At 35.1% G+C, this 26,381-nt stretch overlaps 2 protein-coding genes across 5 annotated transcripts in view; one reads left to right on the top strand and one right to left on the bottom strand.

The window, feature by feature from the left end:
- ABCG5 (ATP binding cassette subfamily G member 5) overlaps nucleotides 1-23,300 on the top strand; it is a 34,914-nt gene extending 11,614 nt beyond the window's left edge. For 2 of the 3 annotated variants that reach the window (XM_017811633.1, XM_017811636.1), the window contains exons 11-13: nucleotides 1,141-1,326; nucleotides 2,995-3,107; nucleotides 4,289-5,201. In XM_017811633.1, the coding sequence (XP_017667122.1) occupies nucleotides 1,141-1,326; nucleotides 2,995-3,107; nucleotides 4,289-4,485 (496 nt within the window). In that variant the 3' untranslated portion in view covers nucleotides 4,486-5,201. Of the gene's footprint in view, nucleotides 1-1,140; nucleotides 1,327-2,994; nucleotides 3,108-4,288; nucleotides 5,202-22,917 lie in introns of those variants that run through there. The other variant, XM_017811634.1, reaches the window with a different exon arrangement.
- Nucleotides 6,051-26,376, bottom strand: DYNC2LI1 (dynein cytoplasmic 2 light intermediate chain 1). 2 transcript variants are annotated; one of them, XM_017811637.1, is made up of 13 exons: nucleotides 26,261-26,376; nucleotides 25,252-25,369; nucleotides 24,042-24,076; nucleotides 23,584-23,653; nucleotides 22,508-22,596; nucleotides 20,372-20,558; nucleotides 18,054-18,122; nucleotides 16,606-16,683; nucleotides 15,325-15,401; nucleotides 14,906-14,976; nucleotides 14,379-14,476; nucleotides 13,076-13,168; nucleotides 6,051-6,639 (listed from the first exon to the last, which is right to left on the bottom strand). In XM_017811637.1, the coding sequence occupies exons 1-13, from the start codon at nucleotides 26,272-26,274 to the stop codon at nucleotides 6,574-6,576; spliced, it is 1,065 nt and encodes a 354-aa protein (XP_017667126.1). In that variant the 5' UTR covers nucleotides 26,275-26,376; the 3' UTR covers nucleotides 6,051-6,573. The 2 variants fall into 2 exon arrangements, with proteins under 2 accessions (XP_017667126.1, XP_017667127.1); XM_017811638.1 differs by lacking the exon at nucleotides 26,261-26,376 and adding an exon at nucleotides 25,993-26,119.
- Between the last annotated feature and the right edge of the window lie 5 nt (nucleotides 26,377-26,381).

The following is a 26,381-nucleotide window of genomic DNA, read 5'->3' as shown; positions in this document are numbered from 1 at the left end:
CTTCTGTTCTATCCATACCCCAGATTTACTAGTCTGTGTCTACATAGCTCTGTGTAAAGTATTAAAGCATCTCAGAGAAGGTGATACTTTTACGCTGGGACTTGGAAAGCTGTTTCTTCTGCGTAAATCTGTGCTTAAAGGTTGTTAAATACCTGCTAGCTCGTTCAGTGTTTAATACTTGAAGTCTTAATGTTCATCTATCTGTTTATAAGTTATTCTGGTGTTACGACAAACACTACAGGAAAGCCTGGGAGAAAATTAATGCTTCTATTTTAAGACCGTATTCAAACATGGTGGATAAAAAAAAAGTTACAGGGCCTTGCACTGAGCAACAGGAAAAGAAAATTAAATGTGGAATTGCTGCTTGTTAGCTAAGCAAAGCATGCAGTCTGCACCTTGTGTAAGGCAATTTTGGTATGACATATTTTGGAAAAAGAGTATTATGTTACCGTGTAATAAAAGGTTTTCTCATCTGTCATATACACTATAAGGCTGAATTGAGCTTACCAAGCAATTACTGGCCTTTTTTAACTTTTTATTCTTTAGTACAGATTGAGAGGACTCTTTCCCTTTGCTTAGACAGGGAAAAACTGGAAACAGCGTGTTCTATTAAAGAGTGCAGAAGTATGGAGGAAATTGCAATTATATGAATTACATGGGTAGCAAATTAATTAGCCTTCCTTTTAATTGACTATATCTGTATTTACATTTGCGTGCACAGTATCAGAAGTGCAAAACCCCATCTGTTAATTATCTGCATAAAAATGCTCTTTAACTATGTGACTTACATGAATAACTCATTGCAAAGACTCTAAAAGGAGAAGGATGTTAATTTAAGGAATTGTAAAAGCCATGGTGGTTGTCTTGAAAGAACATGGGTTTCTACAACATTTAAGTCTTTTCATAACCCTCTTTAATCTAGTTGGAGGAAACCTAATATATCTGCACTTACATCACAATATTAAGTACATGTCTTTTATGTTAAGATTCCAAACAACACATTAAGGGTTAAGGCATAAACTGTTCACTTAAGGAGCTGTAACTGCAAAAAAAACCAAAACAGAGACAAAAATACTAAATTTTCGAAGTTTAGTACACAAACCTTGTTTTTTAAATGTTCTTTTGCTCATTTTTGTACAGGACTATAGGGTTGTATCCTGATGCTTCCAGATTTGGAATTTTCTTTGCTGCTGTTCTAGCGTCTCATATAATTGGTGAGCTACTAACACTAGTTATACTTGGCGTGGTTCAAAACCCAAATATAGTCCAAAGTGGAGTGGTGCTACTTAATTCAGCTGGTGTGATAGTGGGAACAGGACTAGTAAGGTAAGAAAAAACTTATTTTGTTATAGTGTTAGTGTTAAAATGAACTACCTAAAGAAGAGTTTTCTGAACATTCTGTATTGCAGAAGTCCAATAATGCACAGGTAGTAATGGAAAGCAAGTGCAACTGTGCTCCTTCAGAGGTAGAACTACCTAATCTTGTTAGACCTTGTACTAAATACAGAAACCAGACACTTAATATCTCTAGATATCAACGAAGATATTGAAGATTTCCCCCACTTTTTGCAAATAAATTGAAGATAAAATGGAACAATTAATATCTATAAGCTCACCTGAATTCTTTCACTGAAGCTGACATTATGATGTGAAATGCTGTCCTCATTAAAGCAGCCTACCAAAAAAAACCATTCATAGAGCTTTTAGTAAGTGCTGAAACTTATCAGACACTAAACATTGATAATTAAATTTGATAATTAAAAAAGCAGTTGTTCTCAACTATCTTACTAGTGTTATTCTCCAGTTTAGCCTGTAATTTTTTCAGTCACTTTTTCTACCTGTGCAGATTGAACTAAATGAAAATAATAAATAAAAAAGTAGTATATTAAATATGTGGGAAATTTGTGATCCACTTGCTCTATTACTGTGCAAATAAATGGTTTTGCACTGTAATTGCATGAAGTTTGAACAGTTTTCCCCTTGTAATTGTCAATAGTGAAATTGCTGGGGTTTTTTTGAGGAACTTAACCAGAGTAAATGTGTAATTGTCAAATGAAGTTTTCTTTATATATGAGCAAGTAGGAGATGCTCACCTGAGTCCCTCCCAGTGAAAATGAAGAAAGCCCAATGATGTCAAGTTGTCCTCAAGAAAACCGTATGAGTCTTCATAATGTTGATAATGCTTTGTCTCTTCAAAGTAGATCCCAGCTAATACTTATCAAATAAAGCTAGGTTAATGTCTATTTTTTTGGTCCCTGCCTAATTTCAGGAAGTTGTATGTTTACAGTGACAAGACAGTTATTCCTGCTACCATAGTCTAATGCCTTAATGATAATTTTTAAAAGCATTAAAATGGTTTTTAACCTTATTTTACAGTAGAGGCAATGCTAATTAATATTTTTGATTAATCTTCATAGGCAGTGAAGTATGTTAAAAATAGCATTGAGACTTGGGTTGCTGGGTTTTATTCTGTTAATTGTTGGGGTTTTTTTTTAATTAAAAAGTCTTTAAGTATTTTAGGTGCTGAAATTGCCCAGTCTTTCTAAATGTTTCTTCTCACTATTTTTGCTTCATTCTTCTTTTGTTATTACTGCTCCAGTGAATTGCTATTCAATGTTTTTTGGTTTTGAAGGTGGAGGGAGAGGGTGGTGGTTTCTTACTTTGGAAGCAACACATTTTGGCAACTAAGGTTTATACTGGGTCTTGTCATTTTCAATTTATCACTGCAGTGTGAACAGCAAACCACCATAGAATTATTTGTGACTGTCCATAAACATGTCAGGGCTGAATGTTATGACACTGTACCAAAGCCAGAGACAGCCTTCACGGTTGTCTTCTCACTTAGCTCTAAAAATGGACTTTATGTTTGAAAAACCTACAGGTACAGACAAGAACTGTTTCTGTCACAGCCTACAACCAATGATGAGAGCTTGTTTTCATTTGGGGGCTCTTGGAATTTAGCAAAAACCAGTTTAACTTCTCTGTTTCTTTAAGGACCATCGAAGAAATGCCAACACCTTTTAAACTACTCAGTTTTCTTACCTTTCAAAAATACACCAGCGAAGTTCTTATAGTCAATGAATTTTATGGCTTAAACTTCACATGTGGTAAGTGTTCAAAAAAAGAAGTCCATTATAAATAATTTTAATGAGGTGTTGATGCTTATTTTCCTTCTACATACGTGTATCTTGATAAAATAAAGATAACTTTCGAGTTGTTAAAAAATGCTTATTAATTACTAAAGACTATAATGCCTCATCAGCAAGCTAGACCAGAGTTTGATTCTTTTGTTTCAACCATTTCTCATTCTTTCACAGTTCTTCATCTTTCTCTTCTTCACCTGTTCTCTTATCCTGTCTTTGGGGGCATTTTGGAAATTAAGTTTGTAACAGGCTGCAAAGTTTTTCGGAGCAGTGTTACGCAAATAGAAGATTAACAGAATTGCACAATATAAGATCAAACATCAGTGCAGGGAATACTGACAGGTAACACCTGATCAGATGTTTCTTTTAATAGTAGTGAGGCTTCAGTTCAAGTACTGAATAATACTAGTAATAGTAGTGAGTCTTCAGTACCATGTTACCATGGTACACATTGAGCAGCTTGGATCTGTCAGGCTGTGCTTTGCTGGTTGTGAGCAAGATAAGCAGCAAAACATTAGAATCAATCAGGTTGTCAGTGTTGGTAGCTAACACCCATTAGTGGGGGTAAAACTTACAGCTTTGGACCTATCCTAAGATATGTGGGGCTTTGTAGCCAGGTGTCTCTGCTCCTCTCCAAGGCTATATATTCTGTACCCATTAATCTCTCTTACCCTCTTTATTACAAGAGCACAAATAGCAACTGCTGGAAAACAAATCCATGACTTTGTTAGTACTAACAAACAGCTCGTTTTTAATGTGCCCTTCAGACAGTCACCATTTCTTGAATTTTGGAACCACTCAACACATCTGAAGCCTCTAAGTCTACCACATGGGGCACCTTGCTTCTTGAGGTCCTTCCAGATAACGTGTCTGAAAAGCCATAAATCTTTGTTTGGCGTAAACAAAAGACAGAGCTCCTAGTGACCCTTTTTTCTTCCCTTCAAAAAGTGTGGCATAGATTAACTGCAGAAACACACGGCTTCTCTGTTGTTATTCCAAAGTGCTGACAAATACTGCTGTGGGTATAGTTAATCATTGAAATTACATCAGGGCTGGGTGTAATAAATGCGTGAGATAGATAATGAGGTCTGAGTTTTAATTTTATTGACTTATCTACTAAAGAAACTATTTGTTTCTTTTGACAGGTGGAGCCAACAGTTCCACTGCAAATAATGCTGCATGTATTTTCTCTCAAGGCATTCAGTTCATTGACAAAAACTTCCCTGGTGCCTTGTCCCGGTTCACAATCGATTTCCTAATACTCTATGCTTTTCTACCGGTACTTGCCATTATAGCAATTCTAAGCTTCAAAATAAGAGAGAGAATTATTGACAGGCAATAAAAAGGTAGGAGTTCCAACAATGTCTAATGCTACACTTGTAACTTTATTATGGCCAAAGGCTTAAATTATTGGATTTTAGATAGTATTTAAGTGATTACACATTCACCTCATGTTTGTTTCCATCTTGAAAAACAATGTTCTCTTAAGAGTGTCACTGGCTTCCAGATATTGGTATTCCCACTCCTGTCCCAGATCAGCCATAATCAACAGTATTTCATGTTTTAAAGGAGTTTTTGAATTTAATTTTGTTAGCTGTTGCTGACAATTTCTAATAACATAGCAGTGGTGCTCTAATTTTTTTCCTCATTATTTTGGTTTTTAACTATTACCAATAAGCAGAGGGGAACAACTGCTAGTAAATCTCATTTCTAGAATTGTATTTTAAGTCCCATGCTTTGTTTTGATACCATTTTAGGGATTTGTAGAAAGGAAACAAACCAAATACGTGTAAAGACAGAATGAAGAGGTCACTCCAATCTTACACACACTATACAACCAACGAGCGCAGATCTTGTAGCAGTATCAAAGTTACCCAACATGTTTTTGCCTTGTGAATGATGGTAAATCAGTGACGACAGTTATTTATATCTATTCCTTCTTTCAAGTTCTAAATCTTGTTTTGAAAGCAGTTTGTTAATTACTAGAAAACAAATTTGTTTAATAAGGTTTTGGTTTTGTTCAATAAAATGTCAATTAACTAGGCAAAAATCATAAAAGTTGTTTGTCAGTTCTTGGAAGCAATGTCATTTTTGTCTTCGGAAATTATTCTTGTGGGCCTCTCAGAATTGAAAGCATAAGAGACACAGAATTCCTACATTTTGTAACTTATTTTCATGTTCAGTGAAGAAATTATTTTTTGCAGAGGGATTGCTAGAGATTTCTTCAAGTATATTTGTATCTTAAAATTCCATAGTTACATAATTAGTTTTATATGATAGTTTTGAGATGAGGCACTTAGTAATGAAGAATTTTAAATCCAATCCTCAAGATAATGCAATATTTTCACTTAAGTGTGAGGCCAAGATTTTTTTCTAATATCTTTATGTATACCATTCTGAGATACAAAAGTTTTATCAGAAAAACACTTGGTGAAAAAAATATGTTAAAAATAACAACTGACATTAAAGAGCTGGAAAGACACCACATTAAAACTAATGTGGTCTCTCCCATTTTTATGTGCACGTAGGGTTGATCCGGTCTGCCAAGTGACTGTTCAGACATCTACTCTCTGACAAGTCTTAGCTCTCAAGAGACTCCTCTGGCTTTATTCTAGATTGTCTTGTGTATTCTCAAAACACTCAGTCCATCTCATACTAGGGAGGGTGTCCACGGACAAAACCCATGCCTAGTTTACGCTGGCATTTCACAAACTTAGGCTGAATGTGAATCAATAACAGTTCCAGCACTAGCCAAATATCTGTCAAATTAATTAGATGACTTCCTAGCATTTGAATATATGAGAGAAATGTCCATCTTCTAAACTCTGTGCAAAGTTATTACAACATTTTACTTTCCAAGACATAATTCCTGTATTAAGCTATATGATTTTGAAACAGAGATCTGGATCCAGGTCAAAGAATGTTTTACACTTTATTCTGCCAGGTTTTTATTTATTTATTCAAATATATCAAACAATGAAGCAGGTATTTCTTAAGGTTTGCTTTTGACTTATACATGCAAAGAACTAGAAAAAGATGCCCACCACACTCTACTACAGTTTCATATTTTGGGTGTGAAAACTTGTTTATATTTAAATACATGTTTAGGGCAGAAGTATTTAAAAATAAACCAAATAATGTGTTATAAAATAGGTAGAACTGACTAATGCCAGTCTTTATGTTCAAACCCATCTGTGAGCAATCTAGAATTCTTGTCTCCCCACTTTTTAAAACTGTGCCAGTGCCGAGATTCACAAATTTGGACTGAATGAACAGCTCTATTTATGAAAAATACCAAAAGGGATGCTTAATAAATACTAATTTTGTAGTTTGGTAATATGCATTTTCAACTGCATCAGATGAAATTGCTAGTGTAATGTTAAAATAATTTTGTAAACATTGTTAAACTGAAGACACCTACAGCAGCTCATCAATCAGAGTCAAAATCCATTTCTTTCCAGGATTTAGAGGCATTTCTTTTGTACTGTTCAAGTTCCTAAAACAGAAACATAAATACGTATTAAACTAATCTTCTCATTACTAAAAACTGCAAAAAATTTAAATTTTTAGTTGGCTAATGTATGTATAAAAACTTTTCAATGTAGAAAAAATGTACTACGTTTATATTTAACAAAATTATACTAGAAGTGCTATAAATTTTGTCACGTTTGCTCTCATATAGGGAGAAAGATTTTATTTATTTATGCCTAGATACTTTACAGGAAAGAGAAAATTTTGTCTCTTATCTAAGACATTCAGATTGAGAAACCAGGCTCCCTATGAACATACAGAAATATAACAATACACGTTTTAAAAAGAGAAACCACAACTACCCATCAGAAACTGCTGTTTCACGCACATTAAGGTGCTGCTGTTTAAGTGGATTCCAAGTTAGCATCTGCACGTAAAAATGCAAGGTGGTTATTAAAATTATCCATCTTTCAGCTAGATTATTAAAAGCAATCAGAGGCTTAAACTGTGGGGGTATACAGCAAGCAAATTAGGTATGAAAGATGAGGCAGGCTATATTTTGAGGTCAGCGGAGTACTAGCAAGGCAGACAAATGACCTCACTTCAGTCAAATGTGCTTCTGGGAACTTTGAAGCCTGTAATAAGAGGTTCTATCAACATTACTAAACAACAGTTTCCTCTGCTGAATTTTATGTAGTGGTGTGTACTGTCAGGAATTATTTCTGAAGTTTTTTTTTAAGAAAAAAAATTCATTTAGGAAGCACTACAATTGCTTTGCGTTTATTTAAAAGTAAGGCTTGCAACCTATTTACAGGAAGATGATGCTCTAAGGTACTGCTAGACCTAGGTGTGTACTGCTTGCAAGACAAGAAAAGACACCATATTTTATTAGATCAGAAAAGAGGTGGACATAAACTAGTGATTAGAATAAATGTAGTGCAGACCCTCAAAAGTGGACATGTATTTTATGATTATTATTTTTATTTTAATAGAATAGATGATATTAATATACAGAATTCTATATTTAATAGAGTATTTTAATATGATAGAGGAAGGGAGGTCTTGCTGTAGCTATGCAGGTACCAGAACTGACAAAAATAACAAAATTCCCACCTGGTGAATTTAATATTAGTATTAACTCTCAATCCAGCACAGAGGGAGGAAGAAGAAAACAAAGTCAGAGCAACAAAGCAATCAATTGTCTTAAGATTGTATGAAAATAATAAATGAAATTTTCTCTCAGGAAGTAACTTTAGCAGCTTTGTCAGCAGTGCAGAGTTTTCAGAAAACAGATGTATGAGCAGTAAGAAGATTTTTAGTTAGTGCACATTCTTCCTGATGCTTGCAGGAATCTAATTTTACAGTTTTTTAACTCAATAGTTACATTAGAACATACTGTATCTAGTCTAAATCTAGTAAGTCACATTATTAGATACAACTCCAGTAGTACTGAGCTGTTCTGTGTCTAAGCTGGTCTTTACTCAGTATTTTCACTCCCTTATTATTAATATAAAGCAATTTTGATCTTGGAACATACAGATCTGTTGGAAACTTGCCAACAGTTAGGAACAGAAAGAATACTGTGATATTTTAAGGAGCACATGTAACCTGCTTTATGCTAACTAAGTAATTTCAATTGTAACAACTTTCTGAAAGGCTTCAGGAAGGGGTAAAATTAGACAATGGAGTTTCTACATGTAACGACAATACTGTCTGGGGGTCATGTCTACAGGTGTTGGCTAAATAATTAGCCTTACAGACTTATCATCTGACTAAACTATTTCAAGAGAGAGGCAGATAATTTAGCAGAATTTATTTTGCTGTAATTTTAGCTAGCCTAGAAAGCAATTCAGTGTAAAGTCAATACAAAAATGCAAATTGTCAAACCACAGCATCTATTAGGACTGTACAGCTTTTCCACTACATACACAAGTACAGAACAAAATTATAAAAATTTGGTTTGGATGTATATCTAGATAAGGCCAACATTTAAACAATGAGCAATGAAAGAAAAAGAAAAATTAATTAAATAGGAGGACATTTACCAAAAAAAAAAATCTTTAACGAATCTCAGTGATTCAGGAGGAAAAATGCTGTCAGGAAAGTACACTTTCTTTGTTTATGTGCAAAACAGAAAGTAAAATACATCCTTGTAAGTCAGAAATGTAATGCAAAAATCTTTCAAATACTAAGATCACTCCAGAGACCCTCTTGGAAAAGGGCACCTTCCTGCTCTTAAAGTTCTATACTACAAACATAAGCAGAATTGTAGAATATGTTGCAATGATGCAATCAGCTAAGAGGTCTTCTCCCCAAAGTGAAAGAAGGTCCTGCAAAAGAATATGTCTTAAAGTACTCCAAAATCTTCATGCTAGCATTATGCTATGTTTGTTTTGTGGGTAGCAAGTGTAGGGGGCAGGGATCAGATTTACGAAGAAATAACAATTGCAATTTAAATGTGCTTTCAGAGTGCTCTGAATGTTTAAACATTATTAGTGCTAGCAACTTATCACAGATATCTCAACACTGGGATAAAGTGGATTTAAATTTTTTTTAAGCCTTAATGCTTCTGTACTTCTGTGCTTCTGTAAATTCTTCATCTGTCAAATGGGGAAGATCACACCTAATCTCATAAAGGGATTGGGAAGAAAGACTTAAATGATGTTTGTGAGGCACTCAGATAAGATAACATTACCACACATTCTCAGAGGAAAAAAAATTAATACTTTTGTGTTCATTGAAGTGTCTGAATGGCAGGTTGAGAAATAAGGTACATAAAGAATAAGGATGATGAAAAGAAATACTGAACAATTGATTTGAGACATCAGCAAAATAGTATATGATCATGTAATTAAAGACAATACCATAATGTCTACAAACAAGAAGGAAAAATTAAGATTGTAGGAAAAGCCTTAATTGTTGCATTTCTTCAGTTCTGAGTGACTGATATGACTTTACTTTTCATGCAGCTTCTTACTAGAAGTGCCCTCAATCTGGAACATGGTGAAAATAACCAACTACTAAAATACTGATTAAAAATCTTCAGCTCCTGGTGCTCTTTAAGTTGGTTTAAAAATTAAATCTTTTTTATCCATTTGGACATGCTTTCATGTGAAAACAAGAAATCTTGTTCTTGGCAGTTGAGTAAACATCCTAAATTACTTTTTCTCCCCATTATGAAGACTAGCACATCTCTTCCTCTGGAGAGAAAGAAAGGTGGTACTGCTTTGTTAGTCAGGTAGGTGCCTGTCACACTTCTCTGCCTGGTAACACTGGTCTGATCAAGGAGGTTCATGGCACAGTATGCAATTTTCTGTTTCATTGAGTAAGACTGAAATTGTCTCCTGAAGTTCAGCAATATGTTCATGATATCAAAATATGTTGAAAAAACCTGGCTCTCATTTTTATGGCCAGTCCAATCCCCATCTCAGACAGATTGCTGCAGATCTGACACAGAGGTGACACTTATCTGAGTGACATGGTTAATTAGGTCCCTCCAAATTTAGGGGAAATAAGACTATTCTTCCTTGTGAGATGGGGTAGAACCTTCTTGAATTCATGCCCTGTTAAAGTTTTAAGAGTTGGAGCCCTGTTCTTTAAGATCTGCTGCCATTACTTCTTGTTAGTTGACACCAAATGGCACCAGGCATCTACTTGTTTTGGAGTGCACTTTAATGGCATGAGGCTCCAGCACTGAAGGCATAACAGGAAACAAAAAAAAACCTCCGAAAAGACCTTAGAAAACTTACATCTGTGACACAGAGCATTGCCAAAGGAAACAGAGCAGACATCCCCATGTGCCATCTCACTGCTACAAACATTTAGAAGGAACTAAGGAACAAGACTTTCATGCCCCCACAGGTGCTTACATATGTAGGTGGTGTATGTGTAGCTCTGATCAATAATATTATTTTAAAAGATCTCACTCTTGTTCAAGTTATGCGTGTATCAAAAATGAAACTAATGTGACCTTAAGGCATCCAAAGCCAAAAAGCTAAGAGGGAATGGAGAGAAATGGATGACAAATTTGCCATGTTGTTTATGGCTGAAGAGTTAAGCAAAAGCTAGACATTAAAGGCCTAGTAACTATGCAAAATGAATGTTTTTCTCAAATCGTGAAAGCCCTGTGCAAAGAGCACAAAATTTCAGTAAATCCTGGAGAGAATCTCCTAGTTAAGAATTACATTAGAAATGTAAATTCCAAAAGGGTCCCTGGTGCTGTATTCTCTCAGAGTTTAACTGTAGAGAATAAAAAGGCAGTAAACAATTGCAACAGCACTATTTGATACAAACCTGCACTGTGTATGTCTGTGGGGCAAGAACTAGGAAAAGAATTCTGAAAAGGCATAGTTGAGAAAGAGGGATGTGCTCTATCTTGAAGAAAGGCCTCAGAGTGCTTTCCAGAGCAAAAACATTTAGAAAGAGAGTGGCATGTCTCATAGTCAAATCTGAAAATATTAAGGAGGCAAAATAATCTGGTCTAAAAGAAAACACTGCTGTGGCTGAATTCTGATAAGCTGGACTTTAAACTCATATGGCCAAAAAGCATCTCAGATAAATACTTGCTGACAACGAGTACCTGGGAGTCAGCTGGATACTTTCTCAATTCTGTACTTTTCTGTAAAAAAACTTTTTTCTAATTTTATCCTCGAGAATTCAACCTTTTACTCTGCTGGAATTCAGGTAAACCCTTCAACCAAGGTTACAAAGTTGGAAATTACTTATTTAAGTTTTGTATTGCCACAGTTATCTATTAATCTATTACAGTATTATTGAGCAATCCTGACCAAATCAGTCAGGTGTGCTGGTTCTACTATCAGGCACAGTGACAGGGCTGCATTTTGTTTCTGTTGCTGGTTTTGTGTTTATTTTTCTTTTAAAGCTTATCTCTGAGATAAACAAGCAAACTGGTTATCACCTAGAGTCCAAAGTAACATTAATTAACCAAATGTAACCAAGAGAAATGATAACATGAAAACATTCACTGTTATCACGTGAAACTTTAATTTTGCATTATATCCCATGATTTCATTAGTAACATGTTGCATATTAAACATCTTAATATACTGTTCCTCCTACAACAAATACCATGGGACTATATAAAAAATGTCAGACTTATGATGCATTTAAAATGTTGCTTTAAATACAGGATTTTTGTGCCACTTTTCATTTAACTGGGAAATAGACACTTCAAAAAACACTGCAACTAGAGAGTTCTTTTCTTTTAGATGTATATTTCTATCTTGGTGCCTTTCAAATTCTTGGAGTATAAAACATTTTAATAATGTGCAAATAATCTTGTAAAAATTGAACTTCATGATAGAGAAACGTAGGAAATAGCTGCAGATAACAAAAGTAATTTTCTCTTTAATGCTCAAAGTACTTGTCTTAGTCCAACTAAAAGAAGCTACACTGGTTTGCAATGCCCTTGAACAGATTAAGATTCTAAAAGCCAGTCTCTTTTGTTTAAAACCAGAAAATTAATAATTTCCTGTATGATTTAATCAATGCATACCAGTATCTTCTTTTGCAAGACATTATTATCTAAAAATAACAAACCTAGTACACCATATAGCTATTTTCAGATATGTAGATTTATACTAAGTATGAGATTGTATTATAAATTCCAAAGGAAGCATGCTTTAGAGATTTTAATGATTTTTAAGACTGCACTTGATGTAATGGAAATTCAGAATTGATGCCTACATTAACAGGATATTACAGGTAATGTGCAAGTTCAAAGGCTGCAGAAGATTCTTGAAATTGCTTTATTCTTTGGATAAAGCTTAGATTGATTTTAACAGACCTGTACCTGTGATATCAGTGAAGACTATTTCACACAGTACTGCTACTCAGGTGTTGTTATATACTGATGGCTACAAGGCAGTGTTTTAACCTTCATCTAGTTTGCCACAGAATTTTTCTATAAAAGTCATTCACTACTAATCTAGAGAAATGCAGAAATACTTCAAAATTAATAAGAAAAAATAAAAGACCCCACTAAAGATCTTCTAGAATTCAGAGATTAAACCATGTGGTTAACAGAGACAAAAAAAAGTAAACAGTCCCCACCCCAGACCTTGATATTGCTTCCTAGACTTTCTGTTAATTAACACCCAAATGAGAGTACAGGGTGCAAAAATGAAGAAATGACTGCCAAGAAAACTTCAAAGTTTTGCTTCAATATTATTTTAGTGAAGTAATTCTGGAAAACAGAGGGAAAATTTGAATTATTAATTTCTAAAGAAACTCAAAGCCAAAACTTTGAGATCTGACAATGCTCTACCAGCTTAATATCTACCAATGGAAAAAAACCCAAACACACAACCTAAGGTGAAATCTAAAGCTGAAGTTATTTAAGGGCAAAAAGGGGAGTACAAATATATTCTACAATTAGTTCAGCAATGCTGGTGGTTCTGGAATACCTGACTGTGAACAGCAGTTGGAGAACTACCACACACCTGGTTTTTCTGAGCTCTCATGACATCAACTTCATACTCAGCGTACTGTATATCCTGTGCAGGGTCCTTGCTATCTTGTAAATCACAGGAACTCTAAAAGAAGAAAAGACAACAACCCAAATGATAGAATTTATCTTCTGTTCTTTTAATAAGAAAATGCCACACTGTAGATCTAATGAAAGTATTTGCTTTTAATACGAATATATTAAAAGCTTGCATTTGTGGACAAATTTTGTGCTATACAACACAGATTAGTTAAAAGAGCTCTTCTATTAGTAAAATGATGAGAAACTAATAGTGCAGCTAGATCTTAAAGGAAAGAAAATATACTTATTTGGTAGTTGTTTATTACTCTTGAACCTCAAAATGAAAATATCTTTTCTGGCCCATGACATTTGGGCATAGTTGAGGTTGCTCTTGCTAAAGTACTTAATATTCATGAACAGAACTTTGTTCTGGTTATCAGAAGCCTTATGTCAATAGCTGAGAAATTGATTACTGTCTTTTTGCCAAATATCTGAATTTTCATTTACTAACCTTGAGGCAACTGTAATACCAAAGAAGCAAATACACTAATAGAAAGAAACAGTATCTAATCTATCAAATAAAGAGGTTTTTTTTTTAAATGTTGTCCTGGACATTTCTCCTTATTTATAACAAATGGAAAATAGCAAGAAGGCAATCATAGCAATGATGGAATAAAATAAAGCAGAATTATACTTCTTAGATGAGGCAATGGACAAAGAAATTTCCAATGCATAAAAACAGCTTTAATGTTTCAAGCATACTTTGGAACCAAAACGGAAGACTGGGAATCTATTTGGTGAACCTTTAAATCTTTAATTAGACTGACACACCCAATGAACACTGATGGAACTTGCAAGGTGAGAAGTGTATTCATTTCTCCAGCTGTTTCAGGAGGAGTTCAGATATTACTGGGGGAGAACAGATGTTTGTTTACTGTGTTTTTAAAGGCTATGAGGAAAAACAACGTGAACAATAACTGTTCTGTATAGTTTCTGAAAAGTAAAGTTTAGTCTTTATCTTATTTGGGCATCTTATACAGAGAATGGCATCTTTCCTAACTACTAAATATAGGGAGCTGATTGAAGATGTAGAAGCTCTTAATCAAAGGATCACTGCATACAAATCTGTATGTTTTAATAATGTATTAATTAAAGGGAACTGCTGAGTGAGACTGAAATTCCAGTCACTGGACTTGAAAGACAAAAAAATCAGGAGGGATATTACTACTGTTCTGTAAAAAAAGCAGCTGTGCATCTGGCATGTAATAAATACCTACCTTGGGAGGAAATGTTTTCTCAAATACTTTTTTCCACAGTTCCAAAGGTGTGTTTGCACGCATCTTTCCAATATCACTATCCGAGGCAGGTGGTGGTCCTAAGGATTCCAGCACAATGTAAGACAAGTATGTTGTCATAACAGCATCAAATATAAAATAATTTTGCATAATGATCCATCTAATTTAGTATTTTATCTTCTACAGTGACAAGATGCAACAAATTTGAAAAAAAACACATTGATCTCCTACCATGAAATGGGCTGAGAAGCACTGTATATTGTATTTTCTTTTAGATCTAAGCTTAGTGGTACTTTAGTATTTGACGTAGTCCTGATACTTTATTAAGCTACCTAAAAAAACTGTACAAATAATTCTCAATAATATACTGAATCATGATTTTAAAATTTATAACCCATTTCCTTCAATAACTGATAATGATGTGCTATGATTAATTTATCTGCTTAAAATGTTTTTCTCATTTTCAAAACAATTAAGCAACAAACACAATGAACAGGGAATATCCTAACCTATTTGGCTCAGCGAATCCAGGCCTGCTGGTATAAACAGAGGTTTGCTGGGATCCACTGATACAGATTTGCTAAACAGAAAAAAAGGAAGTGTATCAAGTGAGCATTTAGCAATCAATGAAAAATTACATTATTCTAGCCAAGACTAGAGTCTTACTGGGCTTTGCATACAAATATGTGTAAATAAAAAAGTACTCAATTCCATTGGTAACCAATTCATCGCTTTGGGGATCGCAAACAAAGGAGTAATCACTGTCCTGTGCAAACATAGGCAGTTGAGTAACAGGACTCCAAGTCCATGGACAAGAACCTTTCAGAGATCATATTTAAGAAAAAAAAAAGTTTTGATGATTAAAACATTTTTATGAAGTAATTTTAGACTCTTGTCAAGACATTGAATAGTTGAACAATAATGTTACCTTTTATCATAGCCAAATGCCAAGTGATTAATAAGAACACGGGCTTTCAGCAGCAGAGCCTCAGATTTACTGGTAAACTAAATGAATCAGAAAACAAAATACACATTATAACCCTCCATCATAGAAATATTAAATTATGCCATCTATGGAGAGGATGGAGCCTTGCTAATTCCTGACCTCAATAAATTTGGTATATGTTCACTGAATTTACTAGAATCTCACCTTCCCTTTCCAAAGTATGAGTGTATTTGTTACTGAATATATTGACCAAGAAAGATTAAATGAACAACAGTATAAAGATTAAAGACTGAATTTTAAATTCCTGATTCAAAATCTTTTGTCCAAGGCTAATGAGCTATTAAGATTTTAAATTAGATTAAAAACTATCCAGAATACCATAAACATTTAGAAAGGTAATGAATAACTATATAATTGTTCTCACATCGTAAAAGCAGCTTCAAAGTGGCAGAATGGCACAGATTTATCAGAAAGCAGTTCTCAGAATATATTCCCAAACAACATGCTTATTCCCATCTAAGGGCTCTTGTATCCTAATAGATTCATGTCTTTGGGAAAGAAGTCAGATCTCTACTGTGGAAAATTAATTTTCTCCCATTCATTTCATGGAGAATCAGGATTTCGCAACCAAAGAGTTTTAGGATTCTAGTTTTTATTTAATTACAGTAATGCTTAAATACTTTAAAAAAAAATAATCAAGACAGTTATATTCTCAGTTAACAACAGACAAATTCATGTGTTTACATGGATGCAAAAGGATGTGCTGTGATTATAAGAATTTAAAGCAAGCATAAGTTGCTTTGCTAATTACTAAGCTACTATTAAATATTATTTATTTCATAAATGACAGTTGATACAATTAGACCCATCTTCTGATGCAGAGTGGGCCCAGGAGGCAGCGTTTTTGGACTGTGAATCTCAGTATGCATGTTTCTGCCTTAACAATCACTTTTGCCCATCCTCCTGTCGTGTACCAAAAATAAATTTGCCAAATACACAGTAAACTCAAGACAGGAACTAAGCTGGCTAACAGATAACTATTAGCTTGTATATGTGTAGTTTGTTTATTCACAAAGCATGTCCATCCATCCCCTGTCAATACCTGTACCTCATTAACAGGTAGCCTTACGAAGAAAGCTACTGTAAAACCAATTAAATCCCATTTGCTCTGGAAGTTTTACATTTGTATTTTTTTAAACATTGTTTTATAACAGAAATACTGTTCATCTTCTCTATGCTTAAATAGAAAGTGAATATACACACCACTAACGATGCTCCATAATAATGTGAAACAAATCGAAGTGTCTTGCTTATTATTTTCCTCATTTCAGAGTCAAACTCCTGAAAAAGTTGATATTGGAACATATATGTAAGAAACAAACCCCAAAATATTACAGTTAGAACTTTTCTTTTTTTTTTTTCGTATAAACTGCAAAGCATTTAGTCTACAATATATGAGGCTTTCAGCTGTCAGCATAATTATATCTTAAGACAGAATCAGTAACAGCCTACTCTGAAAAGAAATGTCACAATTTCCCTTTGTTTCTTTTTTACAGAGGGAGCCTAATTCAGGCAATATGTTAGTCCAGAAAAAGTTTCTTAATTGGGAATGTGTATACAATTTTCAGTTACTTTGATTTTGCTTTAAATTTTTAGAAGTAGAAATGCTGCCTACTGTAAGAATAAGGATTTTTTTCTTTTTGTGAAAATATTTAAGTAAATCTTTGGGTATATGCTCTCTAAAGTCTAATACCTGCCAGACTTGAAAGGTGCATAAAAATATCTTTTTATCAATGTTTCTTTAATATAAGATCATACAGATGGCCTTCTCTGGATAAAGTGGGTGAAAACGTGGTCCAAATGAAGCCTGCAGGAGTCTGTCCATAGACCCCAAAGGAACTAGGTTTTTAAATTGTGCTTATTACATGAGAGTCACTGACTTTTAAAGAGGTCATGGCTCAGCATAAAGCTTTGGTATGAGACAAGGCAAGTCCCTTATTAATAAAGAATTAAGTAACTCCAAGAGTCAGCCGGGTATCAATGCACTATGCATTCATCCAGAGAAGTGCAGGCTGCCAGCATGACTCCTGAAAATCCAACATACTGTCCTAGCTTCTCACAATCAAGTGCTGTGATTATGCATTTGCTTGGATTTTTTACATTCTGGGAGAGAATCCAGCAGTACTGTGACATTTTTTTCCTCTCCCCCATAAAAGATATAATTACTTACTCCCTTGTCTCTAAAAGCTTAAAAAGTACTTTAAAAGAAGTTCCAGACCAAAATGATAGTTTACTGTTTGTGCTGCCACTATGAGCAAAAGATCTGATCAGCTGACTGGAGAGACACCCCTCTTTCACTGCCATATACTTAGAGGTGCTGTGAGAAGGGACACATGGAGCTGGATTTCTCTCATTACAAAAGTAAGTCATCAACATGCTGTTTTCTTGCTTCCCTCTTTGGTCTGCAGCCACTTGTGTCTCAACATTTTCCAAGTACATCTCAAAAATCATCAGTTTGGGGGTGTTTTGTGAAGGAATGACAGTATGCCTTCCTTATGCTCTTGTATGGAAATATTTTTTTTTTTTGTGGTAGAACACTGACTGGCCATACTTTTATTCAAAAGATTACTATTACCTTAGTGAAATTTTAGGGTATAAAATATGTACTGGGAATATTTTAATTATTTAAAATGTATTTAAGTATTACTTACATGAAAAATATCATATTTGCTTCCAATTATCACCAAGGGTATTGGAAAAGGGTCAACTAACTCATAATCCTATTAAAAAGATATAGGACAGTTAAGCAGTGTAAACAAACTGAAGAAGATTACAACTGTTAAAACAACTGAAATGGGTTAAAATTAATTCACAGAAGACAAGGTTTTAAAACCCTAAAGTTGATGAATAAACTTTAATGCAATATCCATACCACATTCTACAATTTTCCCATTTTCTTCATAAATGGTCAGGAAATAATCCTTGTGAGCAGTCAGAACTCTTACTGGCATAAAAGGGCTCTTACACTATATACTCTAGCTCCAGCGTTAGATGGGAAGGGAAGAGAGGAAAAACTTCATGAATTCCAGCCAGACTGGATTACTAGAAATGGCTTTTTGACACATTCCTTGCATAATATATAAAGGAATACAGACAAAATCTCAAGAAAAATAAGTGGAATGATTTGCATGTGTCACACATTTTTCCTTCCTACATCATGTTTTCAAAACTCTTAAAAAACATTTAATGTTTTCCTGTAGTCCATATGAAGTGAGATAATCCCCTCATGTGTTCATCCAATTATTTATTCAAGCTGCTTTGGTTGCAGCAGAGTGGAAAAGAGATGTGTTGTAGCAGAGGTTGGCCTGTTATCTTCTAAAACCAGTTATTTTGCATACAGGTTAAATGACAGTCAGGATGTTGAAAAGAAGCTGAACACACTGAAAATCCTCTTCTTGGAGAGGAAAAAGAATGGCTTCACTCATACACTGTGAAGGCAAGAGCTTTGAGCAAAATTATTGTAACTTAAAACTGAGTATATAGAATACAGAACTGAAAAGAATAGTTTTAGTTTCTTAACTAAATGGAGAAATTGAGATAATGTCAGAAACATTAAAACAAGCATCTTTTGACTGTGGAATTAATTTTTGACTGTGGAGTACTCTAGGTACATCCAGCCTGTTTAAACAAAGTATGCAACTGATATGTTTTATCATCGTAGCCAGTAATTCTTCAGCCAAGCCAATGGAATATATCTAATCCTTAAAAATATAATCTAAGAATTTCATTGATTCCCATTTATCATAAAAATATGTTTAGCTATAAAAAGGCAAATAAAAACCTGCATAAACTGTCATTTAATGTGGCTATAAAACTCAGTATTTACTCCCAGAAAACTGACACAATTTTTCCTTGAACAATGATGAAAGTAAAAAGAGAACCAAGGAGTAACATAAAATTTTATTTGCATTGTTTTTGATAGTGAAAGATAAATAGAAATTCTAGTTTAGAAGGTATAATTGTGTTCCCTACAGGGCAAGAATAACAATTCTCTTCCTAGCAATCAATGGCATTATTTTTACTTTATTTCAATAAGCTTGCTGTTTTCTGAGATGTATACCTCTATATGTAAACTTGACACTGTGGTCATGATTTATTGCCAAATGTGGTTGTAGGTATTTTGTTTTTGTGTATTACCTTCTCTAAAAGTATAAAAAAAAATCATAATCCAGATCTCAAACCTTATACTCTAAATCTGAGTGTTGCAATGTTGCTTTCCCATAAATTTTGAGTTACTTTTAAATTTCTGGGCTTTATATGCATTTGCTGTATTAAAGCATTTTATAGAAGGTACAGTAACTAGATTTACATGCCAAGTCTTTGAATTGTTGAATACTTATTTATGCATTATATACAGACAACATTTGCAGAGGTTTAATGCACAATGACTTTTCAATTCTATTGCGCATAATCTAGTTTAGCTTTTCCAGAGATTTAGTTAGCAATTATGTTTAAAGGACTGATGTTAACATTTCTGAAACTTTATAATTTAATTAGTTGTCAGATTATCAAAAGGCATTGAGTTTGTGATAGACATTTAAATAAATGCAAAGTATATAGTCATGTTGATGGCTGTTATAACTATATTCTTTGCTTAAATTTGTACCTTCAGCTAGTCTCTTGCTAGATGACTTTTGTACATTCTAGTTTTCATCTTCATTTTAAAAAGATGAGGGGAAAAAAAAAGCAAACTGCTACTCTAAAACTATTTCTTTTGATTGGTGTAACATGCCATAACAATCACATTAGATATCTAACAAAAAGATATAAGAAACCTTCTTTCCTTGTTTCTGCTCTTATTGAATTTTTATTAAATTGCTATAATTTTCCAGTGAACAGGTTCATCTACATCAAATGGATTTTCAGTCATGCATAAAAATCTAAAAGAGTTGTTTATGATTTTCAAAAGCATTATCTTTAACTGTATAAAGGCCTGTGACATCTGGAGAAAATATTAGAAGTAACTTACTGGGTGATCCCTCTGCAGATTGTTCCGCATCTTCTGTTTAGGTTCAGCAGCTACTTCAGGATTTGTCTTTTCTAGTTTGGCTAAAATTTTGTTCACGTGGTTCCTGGTGACCTGCAGAAGGTTCTCCATAGTAGTCCAGAGTTCATTAGGTTTGGACAGATCCAATACAAGAACTACAGCAAAGGATCTATTAAAAAGGCATTATTTGGTCACACATTCAGTGCACGAGGCAATCAACATTTTCATATAAAACTGGACTGTACTACACATGTGAACAAACAAATGCCGAGAGAGAATTAAATGTGACAGCAAAGGAAGATGGCTTCAAAGGATATTCTGCACTCTGAAGAAACCTCTCCCTTGTCTCTTTTTCAGAACTACTATTTTGGCAACTTTCCATCATCGTGGGGGGATTGCATGTATCAAACATTCTTTCAAAGCAGTAAAATATGCAAATCTCCTCAGCCCATTTAGCTCCTTCTTCCTGTATGACCAGGCATTTATACTGTCATGTATCCCTGCCATCTCATAAACTCTACAATCCCAGATGAAGCAATGTTAGCAAATAGTTAGGATCTTTCCTAACTATTAATATATTGGAAAGCTCTCTACTTTCATTATTTTTTTGTAATATGAAAGGGAAATGAGAAATGTTTTACATCTAATCTCCTTTCCTTCCAAAACCCTGGTCCCCAAAACACTAACTGCATTAAAGTGCAACTGTAAAGAACATCACAGATGCAGTCACTTGAATGGATGCAATCATTCTGTCACATTCCAGCCTGACTTGAAAAAGGGGATTCCAAACCAGAGTGGTATTAGAAAGGCTACAAAGCAAAGTGAATGTCCAATTTCACTTTAAAATGCTGTGGGTGGAAAAAAATCTGGTGAAAAATCTCTTGATGAAACTAGGTCCAGTTCATGGAACTTTTAAATAAGCAAATTGCTTGACTACAGAGAGATGAGAAAGCCAGTGAAAAGCACTTATACTTAAGTTGAAATGGTAGAATTTTTTTACTAACATGTTAAAGTATTGCCTTATGAACAGAGGTTCGTTGTTCTTACAGAATGTTGCTATCCCACAAAAGAATCTTAAGATTATTCACGTCAGTAAAAAGGGAAGAAAAGACTGATGGAGGTGAAGATCAGTTAATTTAATTTACAAGGGCTGAAAAATGATCGTTAAATTTTTCTCTCCCAAGCTCTCTAGAAACAAAGAGCTTCACATGCCATGTTTTATTTTTATTCTGTCTTAGTCTGTCAGCAAATAATGGCATTATTTCAGTAGTCAAAACAGTAGCAAATGTACTTGATAAAAACGGTATCCCTCCTTTTCTTTTCCCCACAGAAGTTAAAGCTCACTACCAAGAAAATAAAGCAATGCATCATAATACAAAATTTATCTTTTGATCCTTTTCTCCCCTTCCTTTAAACTCCATCTTCCCTAATCAAAAACCCCATAAAACACACTCCCTAACCCTCTCATTTCTTCACGCAACTTTTCATGCATTTCTTCTTCCTATGCTATACTATTACTTTAATGGATTTTTCTCACTCCATTCTCTTAATTTGATCTAAATTCCTGTTTCCTTTAGTTTTCAAATAAGTTCAATAGCTCTAGTCCCTCTTGGAAACATCATCTCTCTATTACTTGATCTTCTCATGAGATGGTCATTTCCAAAACATCCAGAGATTTTTCTGGTCACAATTTTTTGCCTTGTTTTTCACCCTAAAATACTGTCCCTCACGGAAAGAGCATCTATGTTTGCATGCAGAAGTAGGAAGCAAGATTGTATTTTTCACATATCCCCAAGTTGCTTTTTCTGCTCTTTTACCGAGCATAAAGATATTATGTCTTCTCTTTTTCTGTGTGTCTCGTTCCATGTGCTTAAGGCCAACCTACTTCCTCCATGTTACCACTTTTTTTTTGTTGAGATTACTGCAAACTTGGTTTATTAGCAGAAAAGTACGAAAAGGAAGATCAAAGTATCAGTGGTACTACAGTGATTTTTAGAAAAAATCACAAATGTTCTCTCTTACATTTTGAAAGAGATTTTCACAATAAAAGGTCTAGAGATTTACTTATGTTTGAAGGAAAGCTGAAATTAACTCTGGAATTGTAATATTTACACTCACCTTATGTTGTGGCTAGTGATTGGTATTCGAATGAGTTCCAGTAATGAGGTTCCACCACCTAGTTCCCAAAAATGAGCTATATCTTTAGGCTGTAAAAGAGTCTCTTTCTGTTAGAAATGTGTGCTTCCATGCAATACCAAGGAAAAATCTTTAGCTGGTAAACAGGCTTTTCATGCAAGTGACTCAGAACAAGAACACACTTCATTAGTATTTTCTAAAACCAAAACCAAATACAAAATTCCCCATGTTCAAGTAATCCCATATAATGCTTAGAAAAACTCCTGGCATGCCTATGACTGTCTTGATAAATGGCTATTGTAAAGTAAAAAAATAAGGAAGCAGCATGATTACTGATAAATGTTTAAAAAAAATAAATCAGGTTCTCTTCACTTTCTTTTTGTTTATTGCAGCTCAAGACTAATGCTTTTTGAGAAGTTTGCAACTGGAAAAGTAATGAACCTGTACCTTTGGATTCAGTTTCTGGGAAAAGCTTTAAGTGATTTTTATCTTTCAGAGTCAGGTTTTCCACTCCCCGCTTCAGCAACTGAAACAGCAATTCCCTGCAGCAACAGTTACTGCTGCTCAGCAGTGTTGTGCTGTGGTGGGAATGGGCTCACTATTTCCATTAACATAATCTGCAGTGCAAAGTTTAGTGATGTGGACACATAACCCAAAAATTTAATTATTATTTAACATCCTCTAAGATGACTGTTTCTCTCACATCATTGGTTTGTACTCATTTTGCATATTAAAGACAAAGTTAAAGGCATGCATACTATGTTGCAATGGGAAAATAAAAGCACTCAAACACAAGTTTTTATAGATGAATTTGATTGCTTTGTGTTATAATTTGGTCTCTGATCTACTGTGTTTTAGTGAGGGGGAAAAAACATATTACTGATTAAAATACAGAATTAAACTAGCTAAATAAAAACATATTAAATTCCTTTTTGTTTCACAGACAATAAGCTAAAACCTCTAAGATACTTTTATATAAAAATAAAACATACTATTTTTATGCCTATGTATATACATATGTATGTATATATGGTAAATTATACTTTCTGAATACTCACTGTATTGTGTCTCCTTGCCCTTCTTCCAAAGGTATATTCCAAGGCTAATGTTGGCTTTGGAGTCTCTTCCCTATGCAAGGAAAAATAACTTCATTTTGTCAAGATCCTCTAAATAAAGGAAGTTAATTCTACAGTTACCAAATTACATTTCTCAGTTAGTTTAGGCTTAGAGACAGCAGTACAGCGAGGACACTTCAGGACACAAGCTCTCAGGTACTGAAGACAGGAGAAGCAGCAGCACCAATCTGAAGAGATGGGCCATTTCAGCTCTTTAATACTGGAAGAGAAGGACTGAAAGGGTCAATGACAGGTAGTAAAGAAGGGAAAAAAACTCATTCATAAGTGACCAACCAGCTACATTATGAATTATGCATACATTAGGAATTATCACACAATATAACTGCTATGTAAAATTCTAATCTACAGGTGAAAACTGCTTTTAAATATTTGACACATACCTCTCAAGACACCTCAATATAATAGTGGTCTTTCCCTGGAAATTAAAAGCAAAGAAGAACGCTACTGTACTATCAGTAAAGCATAAAAGTTGTATCACTAAATCAAGTTATTTAACATTCCAGTAATAAAGTACCGGAAAATTGCAAATGCATGTAATTGTCTGTAGCCTTATAGTGGAAACTTAACTCCAACTTTCAGTCAGAATCAAATTATACTACCATTATTATAATTATAAACTAACAGAGATGACAAATACAGTAATAGGAACAGTGTACTTAAAATTAGACACTGGTGATCAGTTTGACCAACTCTTTTAAACTGTTTAACAGTTTTTAATTATAAATAACGCATTTATGTAATGTGTGATTGCCACTGGAATTAATGATTACTGATGAGATGGAAACAAAAAGACTGCTTAAAATACAAATAAAGAACAGAAAAATACCTCTTTACTTTGTTAAAATTCAGACACTGACTACCACGCCACACTGAAGGGGCTAGCACTTCTACAGTTAACTCCTGTGTCACCTTCCATCTCAAAAATCAGTGAATTTTGGGTAAATATGAAAAATCATTGTATTTTCTCTGAAAAAGGTACTTTAAAAATTGCTGACTAAGAGATTGCACATATACCAGGCCTTCTTAAAAAATATGACTCAGTTCATCAAAAAGGCAGATATTTCTTGGCTAACTTTACAAACAAATGCCAACAGAAGAAAAATATGAAATTACCAGTGATCAACTTACTGGACACTTACAGGACAATGAGTTAAAACAACCTCAGGTATATGGAATCCTGAGTTTGCAATCAGTGATACAGCATGTTCAAATAGGTCTGACATAATACAGACACAATTCATTGTGGCATATCAAGGCCTTGATCTACAACGAATCTGGTATCAATGCACTTAAATTGGATTGTTACCAGTTAAACCTTTACAAGGGAAAACAATTAAAGAGGGTAGCATTATTTTTGGCAGTTACTTTAAAAAAATAATGAAGCCAAACCTCAAAGAATCAGCACATCATTGATAATCCTAACCATAAACTTGAATTCACACTGTGTGGAATGCCCACTCTTTGCAGAATGAGACCATGACATATTCTGTCTTTAAAGTTAAGTCAACCTTAACATCTGAAAATACCAGATATTTTCCCTGACACAAACTATGTTTGAAAGGTGTATGATTGTACAGTATTTAGCATTACCCCATTTTTGTTTCCCATAAATAATATTGATTTTTCCCAAACTTCCCCCTGCTTGACATCATCATCACGGTTTTCTCTCTTCTCCACTTCAGCTATAGCAAGATCCCACAGAGTATCACTAGTTGGAAAAAAAATAAGAGGAGAATAATTAGAGAAAAACCATGGACCATAATTCCTGAAAATATCCAAATGAAGGTTATTGTGGTGTATATTATTATTGTGATTATTTCACATCACGTACCCTCTGATTGTCGCAGCACTTTTAACCAAACAGGGTTAAGTAACATTCCTCAGGTAACCCCAGCTGCCATTTGTGGCACACACAGAGCAAACACCAGCTCTGCGGCGGGAGGCTTTGAGTACTTTTAATCACAGAATCAATTAGCTTGAAATAGAACTCCGAGATTGAGTCCAACCTGTGTTCGAACACCACCCTGTCAACCAGACTATGGCAACAAGTGCCGCCTCCAGTCTTTCTTTAAACACCTCCAGGGACGGTCACTCCACCACCTTCCTGGGCGGCCCATTCCGGTATCTGACACCTTTAAAAGGTTTTCTATCGACTCAGGCTTTCCGCAGGACCTGCAGGAGGCTGGCAGCCCCTGGAGGCGGCAGCTCCCCGACGCCGGCCCCGGAGGAGCCGGGCACAGCTCGGTGGGCTCGGGAGGGCTCCGGACCCGGGCTCGGTGTCCCGGGAAGCTGCTGCTCGGGGCCACGAAGGCTCCCCGTTCTCAGGCTCACCCGTGGTCACCTGCGGATCCCTTCCATGTGGGGTCCCTTACAGCGGCAACCGGCCCAGGGCCGGGCGTGCCGTCTCCTGCCCCGAGCCCCGCTCGCTTTCAGGGCAGAGGCCGGAACGGCCCGTTTTAAGCCCGCCTCCCTCCTTCCCTCTCTCCGTCCCTCCCTCTCTCTCTCTATTCCAGGCTGTGCTCCCCGGCCTCTGGCTCCTTCTCCCCACGGCAGCGGGAGCGACCCCCCGGCACCGAGCCCGGGCAGAGCTCCCCAGTACCTGGGCTTGGGCATCGCTCGGCGGGGCGCGGGCCCGGCTCCCCGTGTCCATGGGAACCGCGCCGGGAGCGCCGGGAGCGCCGGGAGCTGTAGTTCCGCGGGGACGGGGCAGCTCCCGCTCC

Source organism: Lepidothrix coronata, unplaced genomic scaffold (genome assembly GCF_001604755.1).
Source record: "Lepidothrix coronata isolate B3197 unplaced genomic scaffold, Lepidothrix_coronata-1.0 Scaffold33, whole genome shotgun sequence".
NCBI lineage: Eukaryota > Metazoa > Chordata > Aves > Passeriformes > Pipridae > Lepidothrix > Lepidothrix coronata.
Note: the sequence above shows the minus strand (reverse complement) of the source record. Positions and strands in the feature narration are given on the sequence as shown.